This window comes from Protopterus annectens, chromosome 2.part1 (genome assembly GCF_019279795.1).
Source record: "Protopterus annectens isolate FY-2018-M chromosome 2.part1, PAN1.0, whole genome shotgun sequence".
NCBI lineage: Eukaryota > Metazoa > Chordata > Ceratodontiformes > Protopteridae > Protopterus > Protopterus annectens.
This window is the reverse complement of record NC_056729.1, coordinates 1,773,601,982-1,773,618,873: the sequence shown is the minus strand read 5'-3', so window position 1 is coordinate 1,773,618,873 and position 16,892 is coordinate 1,773,601,982. Positions and strand designations below refer to the sequence as shown.

General features: G+C 38.9%; 1 protein-coding gene across 2 annotated transcripts in view; it reads left to right on the top strand.

The window, feature by feature from the left end:
* LOC122794633 (RAP1 GTPase activating protein) overlaps positions 1–16,892 on the top strand; it is a 1,835,311-nt gene that overhangs the window by 917,647 nt on the left and 900,772 nt on the right. For both annotated transcript variants that reach the window (XM_044063215.1, XM_044063214.1), the window contains exon 6: positions 12,674–12,777. In XM_044063215.1, coding sequence (XP_043919150.1) covers positions 12,674–12,777 — 104 coding nt within the window. The remainder of the gene's footprint in view (positions 1–12,673; positions 12,778–16,892) is intronic.

Here is a 16,892-nt window from a genome sequence, read left to right as displayed (position 1 = left end):
TCTGCTCTAATCCTGAAAGACCGGTTCTTAGAGTAAGTGACTTACCTCAGTGTAAACCCTTTCCATAAACAGGCATAGATTGTGGACCAGATTCCAAAAACATCTGCTCTCAGCCTACTCTCAATGTAAGTGGACACTTTGACTGAAAGCAAGTCTCTGGGAAGTGTGCCCTGTACCTCAAAATGTCTTCCATTAACCTGTCATGTTTCAATTCTATTTTTTACTAACACCCAGAGCTTGCATGCATGACCCATAACATGGCAGTACCACACTCCATTTGTGCATTATTAATGTAAACAGTAGTAGTGTGGTCCTATTCTGCTTGCAGATGTACTGTTGTGGACAGAGATTAATTAGCCTCTCGTATGAATAATTAATCCTCCTCTGATATTTTTGTGTCATTAATGGATAAATTATGTACGTCTAAACGGGTAAACGTGCGCCAAGAGCAAAAAGGAGAGTCACACAAGTGGTAAGAACAAACTGTGATCCCATACTGACCAGTGAAACTGTGATCTCATACTGACCAGTGAAAATGTGTTCCCATACTGACCAGTGAAATTGTGATCCCATGCTGACCAGTGAAACTGTGATCTCATACTGACCAGTGAAACTGTGATCACATATTGACCAGTGAAACTGTGATCTCATACTGACCAGTGAAAATGTGATCCCATACTGACCAGTGAAACTGTGATCCCATGCTGACCAGTGAAACTGTGATCCCATACTGACCAGTGAAACTGTGATCACATACTGACCAGTGAAAATGTGTTCCCATACTGACCAGTGAAACTGTGATCCCATGCTGACCAGTGAAACTGTGATCTCATACTGACCAGTGAAACTGTGATCCCATACTGACCAGTGAAAATGTGTTCACATACTGACCAGTGAAACTGTGATCTCATACTGACCAGTGAAACTGTGATGTGATACTGACCAGTGAAACTGTCATCCCATACTGACCAGTGAAACTGTGATCTCATACTGACCAGTGAAACTGTGATGTGATACTGACCAGTGAAACTGTCATCCCATACTGACCAGTGAAACTGTGATCCCATGCTGACCAGTGAAACTGTGATCCCATACTGACCAGTGAAACTGTGATGTGATACTGACCAGTGAAACTGTGATCTCATACTGACCAGTGAAACTGTCATCCCATGCTGACCAGTGAAACTGTGATCTCATACTGACCAGTGAAACTGTCATCCCATACTGACCAGTGAAACTGTGATCTCATACTGACCAGTGAAACTGTGATCCCATACTGAACAGTGAACCTGTGATCTCATACTGACCAGTGAAACTGTGATCCCATGCTGACCAGTGAAACTGTCATCCCATACTGACCAGTGAAACTGTGATCCCATGCTGACCAGTGAAACTGTCATCCCATACTGACCAGTGAAACTGTCATCCCATGCTGACCAGTGAAACTGTGATCCCATACTGACCAGGGAAACTGTGATCTCATACTGACCAGTGAAACTGTGATCCCATACTGACCAGTGAAACTGTGATCTCATACTGACTAGTGAAACCGTGATCCTATACTGACCAGTGAAACTGTCATCCCATACTGACCAGTGAAACTGTGATCTCATACTAACCAGTGAAACTGTGATCCCATACTGAACAGTGAAACTGTGATCTCATACTGACCAGTGAAACTGTGATCCCATGCTGACCAGTGAAACTGTGATCCCATACTGACCAGTGAAACTGTGATCTCGTACTGACCAGTGAAACTGTCATCCCATGCTGACCAGGGAAACTGTCATCCCATGCTGACCAGGGAAACTGTGATCTCATACTGACCAGTGAAACTGTGATCCCATACTGACCATGTGATCCTATACTGACCAGTGAAACCGTGATCCCATACTGACCAGTGAAACTGTGATCCCATACTGACCAATGAAACCGTGATCCCATACTGACCAGTGAAACCGTGATCCCATACTGAACAGTGTAAGCAAATAAAAAAAATGAGTAGTTACATCGACTGGTATGGATTACTGTACAAGGAATATAGGCTATGACACACAACCATATTAAAATTCTACAAGATTTATATAATAGCAGTGCGAGAGATATTATGCTGAGGATAAATGAGAATTGTGCTAATTTCTATCACCAAAAGTGATGACTAAGGTGTGACTGTACAGAATCATGAGAGGCTTGTAAATTCTCACACAGAAAGTAATGAATAACATACATTAGTCATAAGCTCAGGTATTAAAGGGTGATGCAGTTTTACCTGAGTAGGAGAGGTAGACATGTATACTATGAGAGTTATAATTTCTAAAAATATAGCGAAAGTTAAATTTAACCTTTACAGTACAGTACTGGAAACATGTTAAAAACAGATTGTACAGAACCCACACTGTGAAAGTAGCAGACTCCAAATCCGACTTCAGACCAGTGACAAGTGGAGTACCACAGGGTTCAGTCCTGGGTCCTCTCCTGTTTGGTATCTACTTCTCTGAAGCACAGGCTAACACAGAAGGTCTTTGGCTTACAACGTTTGCAGATGAATGCAAACTAGGAGCCATAATTGAAACTCCTAATGACGTGGACATCCTACAAAAGGGCCTCACTGAGACAGATGCCTGGTGTCAAAGCCATGGCCTGAAGCTCAATGCCAAAAAAGTGTATTGTCATCCCCTTTGGTAAAAACTCTGTACCCACGAACTACCACATAAGTGGTAGTCTACTTAACGCTGAAAGCGTGATAAGAGACCTTGGGACACAGCTGGACTGTAGTCCCTCCTTTGATAATCACATCGCCACAGTGGTCAGGAAATCCTTCTAGGTGGCTCACCTCATCACAAAAGGTTTGTCATCCAGAAAAAAAGAGGTAATTGTTTTCCCCTCTACTTATCATTCATTAGACCCATTATTAGAGTACAATGCCCCTTTTGGTATGTACCTCACAAGACATCTACAACAACTAGAAAGGCCACAGAAATACCTCACAAAGAGGATTACTGGCCTCAAACAGATGCCCTATGCAGACCGTCTCAAAAAACTCCAGCTTTACTCTGTCACATATCGCCTACTCAGAGGCGATCTCTGCCTAACATACAAAGCTGTGTCAAACCCAGAACTGTTGGACATGCTCCACTTAAAGAAATCCCAATCCCTCCGAGCTACACGCTCTAGGGACCTAAACCATGTCACCACAATAAACAGAACATGCTGGAGGGATAGATTCCTGTCCCAGAGACTTCCCATACTCTGGAACAGACTACCTATCTATGGCAAACAGAGCTCCTCATTAGCACTTTTCAAGAAAAATCTTGATTATTAGATGGGAAATAGGAAATTCACCCCAGGGATTACTTCTGTGGCTCTGCTTGACAGGGGCACAGGAAAATAATTTTTTTGGGTGGCGAAAGCCAGGGTACATTTTTGGCTAGGCTTATATAGGTCCTAGGGCTAATAGCCTAGTACCTACCTACCTATGAACCTATAAACAGAGTGTAAGATATGCAAAACCACAAAAGGTGGCAGCATTAAGAAGTGTTATGGAAACAGTAACAACCACTACAGCATCTATGATATTAGCGACTTCAATTGTAATTGTGTAACAGGACCAGTCCCTGGTAGAGCAGTAATGACCACACCATGGCAGAGCTGTAGGTAGCAGCATGTTAGAGGTGCACCCCAGGTAATGATCATGAGTCATACCTCTCAACCTCAGAGCACAAAATCTGGACAAAGCCATAAATAAAGGGGTGACACAGGCCCAAAAATAGGGACACTTTTTAAGTATTGCTCTTACAAACTTAGAAAGTTGATAGAATAACAGGTTTTCCTTTAGCATGAATTTTCTGAAGTGTATGAAGTCTGAAACTCACATTTCTGTCATTATTTTCTGACTGCAGTCTTTAATGACTTGCCAATTATTTGCCAAAAAAAACACAATTTTATTAAAATGGACCAAAAATATTAGGTAAAAATCTGTACATTCTACGAAAATCTATACAGCTGAGAGGTATGCGGTATCCAGCTGAACAGCAATCTACACAGCAATATAATTAGGTGGTAAATTCATTAATAAGATTTAGGCATAGTGTTTAGTCTGAGCAGTCCAATAATCTGATTAATTTAGTACAACAGGTGATGATGGACTAGCAGTTTTACAGCTGAGCATGATATCTGACAAAATAGATGTAATTTTAGTAGCAACGCAAATAGTAATAACCACCAATAGGGATCCTACAGCTGGTACAGCACCGCGGCAAGGTTTAGGCTTTGGGTTAGTCAGAGCAGATCGATTCATATGATCCAGTAAGTGTAAGAACATGAATGCAATCAAAAAGATTGAAGTATAGTGTAAGATGACAGGCTGTGCAGTAAGTGAATTACGGTGAGACAATTTAGTAGCAATGCAAATGGGGCAAAACAACACAGCAGAGTGCATGCAGCTTAAGTATCAGTGCATAACATGGTTGAAATCAATTCCGCAGCATAAAATAATGGTAAAAATATAATTTGTTAAGCGACATATGGATTATACTGGTCTCAACACTAATGAAATGTATGGGGGAGCTCAAAAAAATTAAACATTGCAATACAAATACATTATCGTCCACAGACAATGCAAGCAACATGAGGAATACTATACAAAAATAAGTTGATTGAGTGTAAATAGGTTACAAAATGTGCTACACATCTGGACAATTCTATAGAGTTATATCATTAGAGACAATTTTAGTCATTCTAACAACATATACATAGCCTATGAGTAGGTAAAGTGTATAAAAATATATGGAGGTAATACAATGTATGACGTTTGTTATAGAACATGAAAAATAAAATGCTGGTTCCAGTTAGGACAATAATAGCAGAAGAGTTGGTGATGCAGACAGATAGTGAGAGAGTTGAAGAGTAGAGACATCACAGACTGAGCAGTAGCTTAAAGATATGATATAGAAACAGAGGAGGAGTTAGATGAAACTTAGCATCTTGTAGACTGTGAAGGAGTCAGATATGACAGAAGAAGAAGAGGATGAAACTAGTCTGGAAGAAGAGGAACAGCTGAGCATTAGGCCAGATTTATACAGGAGCAGAGCCATGTGTTTTTGAGATGTATTTTTAAAGAGTCTTTAAAGCGGGTTAGGCCAGGCATAGACCTGGTAACTACAGGTAATGAAGTCCATAGTTTAGAGACAGAATATGAATACAGAAAGTGAAATGGATTTTTTGTGGGTTTTGAGATAAGAGATTGATGTCTTCTGATCGTAGGGATCTACTTGTATTTGGTGTGTAAGGTGTGACTAGGTTGGTTAGTGCAGGGCAGGCAGTAGGCTTGAAAATAAGGTTGTGTAAGGTGGAGAGCTGAATAAACGCAAGTTGGTTGGGCAGTTCAAGCCAGTTTAATTCTAGGAGTGGTTTACAGTGGTGTGTGTGATATTTAGAGTTTGTGGCAAACTTTGCAACTTTGTTGTAGCACTGTTCCAATTTGCTTAGGTTAGAATTTTGTAAGTTAGTTAGTATAGGGGGACTGTAAAGAAGGGAGGGAGGTAAAAAGGTTTTTGCTAGTGTAGCTTTGGTTGCTGTAGTTAAGCAATGTTTGTTTCTATATAAGAGTCCCAGTTTTTGATGAGTTTTCTTTATGTTTTACTGTATATGGGAGTCGAAGGAAAGTTTATTGTCAATGATTACTCCTAGATGTTTGGTTTCCTGCATTATTTCTATGACAGCGTGGTCAGATGCAAACATGTTGAAATGATTGGTGACAGGGGAGATATTTTTGGGGTGAAAGAGTACTAGTTTAATCTTCCTTGGATTGATAGAGTTAGGCATTTTTTAGCATGGATTCGATTGCAGTAAAGGATTGTTTAGTTTTTGAAAGTAGTTCTGGCAGTGATTGAGCTGTACAGATTATGGTGGAATCATCAGCATATTGAATGAGGGTTCCAGGATGGGAGGTGGTATGAAGGTTGTTAGTGAAAATGTTGGAGTAGGGGTCTGAGGACGGAGCCTTGAGGGACTCCAGTAGGTTATGGAGAAAGGGTGAGAGTTCGATGGACCATTTCACTGCTTTTTACAATCCTCAAGGTAGCTCTGAAACCATTTTATTGTGTTATGTATGAAGCCTAAATTAGACAGTGTGTTCAGTAGTAGGGAATGAGAGACCATGTCAAAGGCCTTGGAGAGATCAAGGAATACTGAGGCTGTATAGCATCCTGCATCTCTGGCCTTGTTCACAATATCTGTAGAGGATAATAGGGCAGTAGCTGTGCTGTGGCTAGGTCGGAAACCATGTTGGGTTTTGGAAAAAAGATTGTTTGGCAATAGGTGTTACATTACCTGCTGATGGCTACCTCTCTTGAGAAATTTAGATATGGGTGACAGGATGGATATAGGACAGAAGTAGTTTGCTTCAATACAGTTGCCTCCTTTGTGGATAGGGGTGATGTGAAATTGTTTCCATGTTGGTGTACTTCTGATTTGGATAAAGACCTTTTTATGAAGATACTGATTGTGTAGGTGATTGAGTTGGCAACCAGTTTGAGGTAGTGTGGTGGAAAATTATCAGCCGAGGTGGAGCAGGGTTTTACTTTTTGTAGTAGTTACTTTAAGGTGTCTGTGGGTATGGCTTGAAATGAGAATGGGGTGTATGTGAAATTTTATTGAGTAGGGGGTTATTAATGGCAGGGTTAGAGGTGGTTCATAGGATCATAGGAGATTACTGATTGGATTCGTTGATGGCATGGAATCAGTGCATAAATAGGTTGGAGGGTGGTTGAAGCAAATTTAAGCTATAACAGAATAAAATGAGAACAGGGAAACAGAACTTATCTAACTGCTGTGGATACTCAGTAGGCTTTAATCTGACTAGTTTCTAGGATATATAAAAAGGGGATTGGTATGTCCTTCGATTTGGTGAGTTACAGGGATTGGTATGTCCTTCGATTTGGTGAGTTACAGGGATTTAGTAATCAAGGGCTGATTTTAAAGGTAGAGAATGCTTGTCTTCTGAACTGCATGTGAAGTCTTAGGAGTTCAGTGGGCTTGATGGAAGATTCTTTTCTAATTTTTCGTAGTGCTCTTGGGCTGTTGGGGGGGTAGAAGCTAAAGGCAGACCTGCAGTATAGACTCTGAGCTGCACAACTCTTTTCTCTAAATACACTCAAATAAGTGCAACAAAACTGGAGGCAGACAGTCAGTTTAATGTCACTAGTAATGACCAGCTGGGGACTAAATCATAAAGTGTTAACACCTGCTTCAACACAGCGATCCCATGAGGAAAAACACCAGAGTAGGTGACAGATAGAAACTTGCCTCTTTTCAGCACATTCCAGGTGTTGTTATGACTGTATTGAATGCTTTCTTTCTCGATCAGTATAGCACTATAGATTGCAACTACATGCAGACCTGCATTGTATAGAAGATCACTTATGACCTACTTATTTGAGTTTGAATTTGATAAGTACTTTGTAGATTGTAATAAGAATTTCCTGCCTCTTAATGATATTATATGGTTGAGGAAGTTTTTATTTATTTCATATTTATATATTTTGCATTATACTGCTATCTGATGTACAGTTAACAACTGGTGTAGCTAATCTAAATCACATTACCATTTAGTAAATTTGCAATACGCTCTCAAAAATCATATTTTAAAATGTGCCATTCTGGCATTGCAATCTTTTTGTCTAATTGCTCCATTTGGTGGCAAAATGGAAAAAATACAGTAGAGCTTTGCAGGAGTCAAACCATTAATACAGACTTCATCAGTCTGCTGCGGGATCTACTAAACCAAATTACAGCTTGTCAGCATCCCCTCAAACATTGTACTTAGCCTACACATTTGCAAATTCTCTGGTGCCAGCCGGCTATCTATTATTATCAATGTTTCTATGCCTATATCTGGGCTATTTGTGATGTTCTGCTACCAATATTTTGTTTGTTCATTGCATGAGATGTTCAACAATTGTCAGTCGATGTCCTGGGACTTATTCAGAATGTGTGTTACCTGCAAAATCACGTTATTTTTAATTTATTCTTTCTTGTCTGGGTTAGTCTCACTAGGTTAGTAGTCTCTTTTCAGGGGAGACCCGAGGCTGTATTTATACTGCCATGGAAATTTAGCCAACCTCCCCTGCTCTTTTCGATGGGTGCTGTGGGATAATTGACATCCACCTGAACTACCACCAACTCAAGCAGATGGGACCATGGTTTAATATCTCATCCAATGGATGGCACATTCAGGAGTGCAGCACCCCTGTTAGGTTGCACTGCAGTCTCAGCAGTCAATATACGTGGTTTGAGAACAGAACCCACAAACGTCTGCACCAAAGTCAAATGGGGTACCCATTGTGCCACTGACACTGTATATATATATATATATATATATATATATATATATATATATATATATATATATATAGATATATCTATATATAAAACGTAAATTTATAATTTAAGTAAAATACTGTTTGACATTGCCCAATGAGTGTTTTGTTGAGAAATCAGTAGAAAATGGGCAAAGACTTTTCAGGAAATTGAAATGCCTGTTGAGATACATTGAATCAAAAAATGGATCTATATTGGTGCATTAAATACAGCTCAGCTTATGGTTCTGCTTTTATGAATGGTAATATCTGTAGTCCTGAAAAGGTAAGAAAACCAAACTACATGAGAGGTACATTTTTGGATGCTGTTAAAAAAGACTTGCATGTAGTAATCTTGGGAAAGAGTAATTTTTTTTTCAGTCATAAATCCTGGACCATTGTCAACATTGCACTGCATACTCTGAAGATTTAAGTAAGAGAGAAGAATAAAGCAAATATGTTGGCCATCATATGATATTTAGAGAATTGTGAAATATCAACAACTCCAGGAAACCACTGAAGTCCTTTCTTTTTGCTTAACCTCCATAAATGTGTAGTTTTGCTTGTGTTAGCATTGGCTCTAAGTGTAGTTTTGCTTGTGTCAGCATTGGCTCTAAGTATACTTTAGTGTCAGCATTGAGTCTAAGTGTAGTTTTGTTTGTGTCAGCTTTGGCTCTAAGTGTAGTTTTGCTTTTGTCAGCATTGGCTCTGAGTGTAGTTTTGCTTGTGTCAGCATTGGCTCTAAGTGTAGTTTTGTTTGTGTCAGCATTGGCTCTAAGTGTACTTTTGTGTCAGCATTGTCTCTAACTGTAGTTTTGTTTGTGTCAGCATTGGCTCTAAGTGTACTTTTGTGTCAGCCTTGGCTCTAAGTGTAGTTTTGTCTGTGTCAACATTGGCTCTAAGTGTAGTTTTGCTTATGTCAGCATTGGCTCTAAGTGTAGTTTTGTGTCAGCATTGGCTCTAAGTATAGTTTTGTTTATGTCAGCATTGGCTCTAAATGTAGTTTTGTCTTTGTCACTATTGGCTCTAAGTGTAGTTTTGCTTGTGTCAGCATTGGCTCTAAGTGTAGTTTTGCTTGTGTCAGCATTGGCTGTAAGTGTAGTTTTGTTTGTGTCAGCATTTGCTCTAAGTGTAGTTTTGCTTCTGTCAGCATTGGCTGTGAGTGTAGTTTTGCTTGTGTCAGCACTGGCTCTATGTGTAGTTTTGCTTGTGTTAGCATTGGCTCTAAGTGTAGTTTTGTTTGTGCCAGCATTGGCTCAATGTGTAGTTTTGCTTCTGTCAGCATTGGCTCTAAGTGTAGTTTTGTTTGCGTCAGCCTTTGCTCTAAGGGTAGTTTTACTTGTGTCAGCATTGGCTCTAAGTGTGGTTTTGTTTGTGTCAGCATTGGCTCTAATTATACTTTTGTGTCAGCATTGGCTCTCTATGTATAGTTTTGTTTGTGTCAGCATTGGCTCTAATTGTACTTTTGTGTCAGCATTGTCTCTAAGTGTAGTTTTGTTTGTGTCAGCATTGGCTCTATGTGTAGTTTTGTGTCAGCACTGGCTCTGAGTTTAGTTTTGCTTGTCTCAGCATTGGCTGTAAGTGTAGTTTTGTTTGTGTCAGCACTGGTTCTAAGTGTAGTTTTGTTTGTGTCAGCTTTGGCTCTAAGTGTAGTTTTGCTTTTGTCAGCATTGGCTCTGAGTGTAGTTTTGCTTGTGTCAGCATTGGCTCTAAGTGTAGTTTTGTTTGTGTCAGCATTGGCTCTAAGTGTACTTTTGTGTCAGCATTGTCTCTAACTGTAGTTTTGTTTGTGTCAGCATTGGCTCTAAGTGTACTTTTGTGTCAGCCTTGGCTCTAAGTGTAGTTTTGTCTGTGTCAACATTGGCTTTAAGTGTAGTTTTGCTTATGTCAGCATTGGCTCTAAGTGTAGTTTTGTGTCAGCATTGGCTCTAAGTATAGTTTTGTTTATGTCAGCATTGGCTCTAAATGTAGTTTTGTCTTTGTCACTATTGGCTCTAAGTGTAGTTTTGCTTGTGTCAGCATTGGCTCTAAGTGTAGTTTTGCTTGTGTCAGCATTGGCTGTAAGTGTAGTTTTGTTTGTGTCAGCATTTGCTCTAAGTGTAGTTTTGCTTCTGTCAGCATTGGCTGTGAGTGTAGTTTTGCTTGTGTCAGCACTGGCTCTATGTGTAGTTTTGCTTGTGTTAGCATTGGCTCTAAGTGTAGTTTTGTTTGTGCCAGCATTGGCTCAATGTGTAGTTTTGCTTGTGTCAGCATTGGCTCTAAGTGTAGTTTTGTTTGCGTCAGCCTTTGCTCTAAGGGTAGTTTTACTTGTGCCAGCATTGGCTCTAAGTGTGGTTTTGTTTGTGTCAGCATTGGCTCTAATTATACTTTTGTGTCAGCATTGGCTCTCTATGTATAGTTTTGTTTGTGTCAGCATTGGCTCTAATTGTACTTTTGTGTCAGCATTGTCTCTAAGTGTAGTTTTGTTTGTGTCAGCATTGGCTCTATGTGTAGTTTTGTGTCAGCACTGGCTCTGAGTTTAGTTTTGCTTGTCTCAGCATTGGCTGTAAGTGTAGTTTTGTTTGTGTCAGCACTGGTTCTAAGTGTAGTTTTGTTTGTGTCAGCTTTGGCTCTAAGTGTAGTTTTGCTTTTGTCAGCATTGGCTCTGAGTGTAGTTTTGCTTGTGTCAGCATTGGCTCTAAGTGTAGTTTTGTTTGTGTCAGCTTTGGCTCTAAGTGTAGTTTTGCTTTTGTCAGCATTGGCTCTGAGTGTAGTTTTGCTTGTGTCAGCATTGGCTCTAAGTGTAGTTTTGTTTGTGTCAGCACCGGCTCTAAGTGTAGTTTTGCTTGTGTCAGCATTGGCTCTACATGTAGTTTTGCTTGTGTTAGCATTAGCTCTAAGTGTAGTTTTGTTTGTATCAGCATTGGCTCTAAGTGTAGTTTTGTTTGTGTCAGCATTGGCTCTAAGTGTAGTTTTGCTTGCGTCAGCTTTGGCTCTAAGTGTAGTTTTGCTTCTGTCAGCATTGGCACTACGTGTAGTTTTGTTTGTGTCATCATTGGCTCTAAGTGTAGTTTTGCTTGTGTCAGCATTGGCTCTAAGTGTAGTTTTGCTTGCGTCAGCTTTGGCTCTAAGTGTAGTTTTGCTTCTGTCAGCTTTGGCTCTAAGTGTAGTTTTGCTTCTGTCAGCATTGGCACTACGTGTAGTTTTGCTTGTGTCAGCTTTGGCTCTAAATGTAGTTTTGTTTGTGTCATCATGGCTCTAAGTGTAGTTTTGCTTGTGTCAGCATTGGCTCTATGTGTAGTTTTGCTTGTGTCAGCTTTGGCTCTAAGTGTAGTTTTGTTTGTGTCATCATGGCTCTAAGTGTAGTTTTGCTTGTGTCAGCATTGGCTGTGAGTGTAGTTTTGCTTGCGTCAGCTTTGGCTCTAAATGTAGTTTTGTTTGTGTCATCATGGCTCTAAGTGTAGTTTTGCTTGTGTCAGCATTGGCTCTAAGTGTAGTTTTGCTTGCGTCAGCATTGGCTCTAAGTGTAGTTTTGCTTGCGTCAGCTTTGGCTCTAAGTGTAGTTTTGTGTCATCATGGCACTACGTGTAGTTTTGCTTGTGTCAGCTTTGGCTCTAAATGTAGTTTTGTTTGTGTCATCATGGCTCTAAGTGTAGTTTTGTTTGTGTCATCATGGCTCTAAGTGTAGTTTTGCTTGTGTCAGCATTGGCTCTAAGTGTAGTTTTGCTTGCGTCAGCTTTGGCTCTAAGTGTAGTTTGTTTGTGTCATCATGGCTCTAAGTGTAGTTTTGTGTCATCATGGCTCTAAGTGTAGTTTTGCTTGTGTCATCATGGCTCTAAGTGTAGTTTTGTTTGCGTCAGCTTTGGCTCTAAATGTAGTTTTGCTTGCGTCAGCATTGGCTCTAAGTGTAGTTTTGTTTGCGTCAGCTTTGGCTCTAAATGTAGTTTTGCTTGCGTCAGCATTGGCTCTAAGTGTAGTTTGTTTGCACATCACAGAGGTGCAGCTGCCTTGAATTATTCTGCTTCAGTGCTTTTGTCTTACAAGTATTAACTTGCATGAACATGAAACTTATAAAATTCCCACCAGTCACTGCAGTCATGTTTCATTTTTTTATAACATTGCAAAGTAAAATAAAGTTGAGGAATCTTGGTATGTGGCTCTTTGGTGGAAGAAAAGAAATTTTCAAATGACTTGGCTCTTAACAATGTTCAGAAGCAGAAATGTTTGACAATGTACCATTTAAGGGTGATGCATTTTATTACGATCTGTAAAACTGGAGTTTGTAATATTGTGAGACATTGCATTTAAAATAGTTTCTTTCTGTTCTTATCTTGCAGGAACATTTTAATTACTACTGCATTGACAGTGCATTGGGGCAGCTCGTATTCTCAGTTAAGTATGATGTCATAGGAGATCAGGAACACCTTCGGCTACTTCTAAGGTTCTTTTTCTTTTATTACTTATAGCCCTTTTCAATTTTTCTGTTAATTTCATAGTTCTGATTACATTAACATTTGAAACTGACTGGAGTTATTCTTAGATGCCCATGAGCCCTGTTTACTGGTATGTATGAAGAAGTGATATCTACACTTGCCATTGTTTCTCCATTAGTTTGTTTCACGTCACAGACTGTTATAATGTAACTGTGCAATCTCCACAAAATCACTTAATATTTTACCATCATGCTGCATCGTAACGAGTCTACTCTCCTCTGCTCTGCCAAAAAGCTACGCGATCTTCAACAGATCACACAGGAATCCTTTTACTCAACTAATCCTGGCTTTTTAACTCACAGTTACTCTTAAACCTCCCAAAATCAAAGCTAATCCTATTAAACCCAAAAGAATAATGTGAACAGAAATCTTACTTTATGTTAACCTTTCTAAACCTTACCAAGGTATACCTTGTCATTCACACAAAATGTTTAGGTGTAACTGTCAAAGAAATTATTTACATGTCATTAAGAAAACCCACCAGAAACTTGGAGCATTGTTTTGATGCAAAAAATCATTTCACTTCTTTACTGCTCCGAACGTTTCTGCACGCTGCACATATACTTATCAGTTTACAAAGGACACATCTCTCTGCTAGGACAATGCTATAATAAAGTAGCAGAATTTGCAGGTGAAATGCCCACTACATCTCGTCATTGTCCCTCACGTAAACCAGCTGTCCTCCTACACATACCTGACTTCCTATCCCATTCAGAATTAATAGCCATCCGCAAACATCTCTTTTGACCTGACCAATGTCCAGTCCTTAGCACCATACTCCAACCGTATCAACCCAGAAAATTGCTATACTGTAATGACAAGTTATTTTTTCAAATAACTAAATCCGATAACTCCACAGGTGACACATTATATTCCTCATATGTCATCAGACTAAGCGTCCTTAGCTCTGGCCCTTAAACTAATCCTTTAAAATGCTAGTTAAACTACATATCTTGGACTCCTGGCTCTGCTCCTGCACCCCTCCTGGCTGAGCCGTATTCTACTCATCTCATCCAATACTGATTTCACCCCTTTCAAGTTCAGCTTATCTGCTGCATCCCTCTAATTTACTTCTATAATAAACATGGCTCCTTTGCTGCCTTGTTACTCTCTGACTAAACTGTCTAATGTAATCATGCACGAATGTACAAAATTATTGTTCAGCAAATTTCCATCTTGAATACTGTGTTCTGTTAGCCTGTAAATAATTTTATCAAATTTCTGTGCAACTGGTACACTCTATGATTTTCTAATATAAATATTCGTGAACTGTTGTTTCCAGGGGAATCCCTACCCAAGGATTGTCATAGACGTCGCACACCTGTTAACCATTTGTTTGAGTTGATCAAACAGGTGTTGACATAGAGCCAATACTGACAAGGGGACTGTTATTGGGGAGAAGATTATCCATCCTGCCCGTCGGAGAATTGGCTAGCTAACTCACTGTAGGGCCAGCTGGTGCAGCCTGACCACTGACAGGGGGGTAAGACCCTGACCACTGACAGGTGGGTAACATGTACTATTTTTTTTTTTGTTACAAGCTAGAATTCAAGGCAATTATGCCATTTATGGGTAAGCCTTCTGTCCCATGGGACCAGATACACCTCTGAAGATGCTACAACAAGCAGTTAACTATGTTGTAGGAGTAAAGTCTCTCAAGTGGAAGAGGGGTCAGACTTTTATTCAAGGCTTGGCCTGACCCCCAGAAATGATGGGTAGTGTAGACCTATTCTGAACTTTTCTGGACAAAAAAAATGCATAAAAATTACCAAGTCCAAGGTGCTCAGTTTGGAGTCACTTCTCCAGGTTCTATTATAAGATGCTTCCTTGTTCCCTGGAACTTCAGGAGACCTGTCAGCACATTCCTGTACACAAGGACCATAGTCAGTTCCTGATATTCAAGGTTTGGTAAGAATTGTTTTCAGATTACCTCACTCACATCGAGTCTGCCCACAGTTGTATGGCTGTTTAGTAATTGCTTGGCGCCTGTTTTCACAGTCTTGAATATCCATGATTATCCTTATGTGGATGACTGTCCTAGTCAGTTCCAGTCATTGCAGAAGATAAGAAGGTCCTTTTCCATGACTCTGGATTGCATGAACATCCTAACATGTCTTTAAATATCAGTGACAATCTGTCTCCCAAAGTAATCAAGGGTCTTCTTCTTTTTATTTTGAAGGACAACTTGGAGGCACTGCCTCCTTAATGGAATTGCTCAGGGTCACATGGCAGGCATATAGAAGCATAGGGAATCAAAGCTTTGACAAGAGGATGCAGGTTTTTAGCACTTCATAGCCTGAACTTTCTGCTCATATGTTCATCAAGACGGACTATATTTACCTGCTCAAGGAGAGTTCCCTACAACTAAAACTCTACGGAGTAGGTCCAGATGAGCTATATGACTACCAGGGAGATCCCCAGAACCAAGTGTTATATGTCCACTTTGATCTTGATGGTGCCATTAGCCAGGCTATAGATGAGAAAGATCCTGTGGTATCCCAGAAATCCCTTACAAAATTAATGCCATCCTCTTCATCAAATAATCCCATCAAGCCATTCAAACTCAACTTCATAATCGTCTTCTGGTACTAAACAAGCTTCTTGTCAACAAAAATCTTGTCCTAGGCCATAAGAAAAAACATATTTGTGCTCATTGGTACTAAGAAAACACTTTCTAACTTTCTACTGCCCATTTCTTTCTTGATATCTTTGATATCAGTAACTCTTACTGAATTACTACCTCTATTAATTATCTAGGAATTTTGATGGACCAGTCAACTATCAGGAATACATTCAAAAACAGAGAAGTAAAATCAGTTACCTCTTATTCTGGCCAAAGAAGATATTACATTTCCTCTCATCTCCTGCCAGAGCAGCTATAGGTAAAGGTGTCCTACTTGCTCAACTCTAATAAAGCTTTTATACATTTATTTGCCACCACTTTAAACAAAAATACAGCTGGTGTGCAGGCATTATTAAGTACAATTTAAAATTTCATTACCAATTTCCCTCAGAATGAGCGCTACTGTCTTACTATATCCAAAACCCAATCTCTCAATTAAATCCCCACAACAACTTTACCTAGGCATTGCCTAATTGCCATCCCATGAGCACTCCTACAAGTAAAAACTGTACTACTGACTATAGCTTCTCGCGTTAAACCCAGTAAACACATTATTATTATTAATTATTATTATTATTATTATTATGATCATTATTATTATTATTATTATTATTACTGTTATTATTATTATTATTAGTATTATTAGTATTATTAGTGTTATTATTATTATTGTTATTATTATTATAATTATTATTATTGTTATTATTATTATAATTATTATTATTATTATTGTTATTATTATTATTATCATTATTGTTATTATTATTATTAATATTATTATTATTACTATTATTATTATTACTATTATTATTATTATTATTATTACTATTATTATTGTTATTGTTATTATTATTATTATTACTATTATTATTATTATCATTATTGTTATTATTATTAATATTATTATTATTACTATTATTATTATTATTATTATTACACAAAATCTATTTCACTATCACACCACATTCACCTAGCTCTCTTTCATATATCAATTCATAACCGCATTGTAATAGTAACCCCACCATGCCAACACTCAAATAAACCATCACTACAATATAATAAGTACTTCACCAAAATCATAAAACTAATTGTATATATTGCTTCCAAACTATCAGTTATCGGAGATGTATACCCAAACCCTGGCCCTCCTAATGCTCCTTTTCACCTTCCCATGTCAAATGCCCCCTACAATCCTGTCCAGAAATGCCATTGATCTGCTAATACTTAACATTAATATTAGAAGTATATCAAACAAAGTCCATGATCTCCATGCTGACCTCATCCTCATCTCACCAGATGTCGTTCTTCTAACTGAAACATGGCTGAAGCCTGACATCTCTAATACCGACATTACTGGCCCTGACTATACTATACTATGCAAAGACAGAATAAACAAAAAAGGAGGAGGAGATGCAATATTATTTAAAGACCAACTAAATG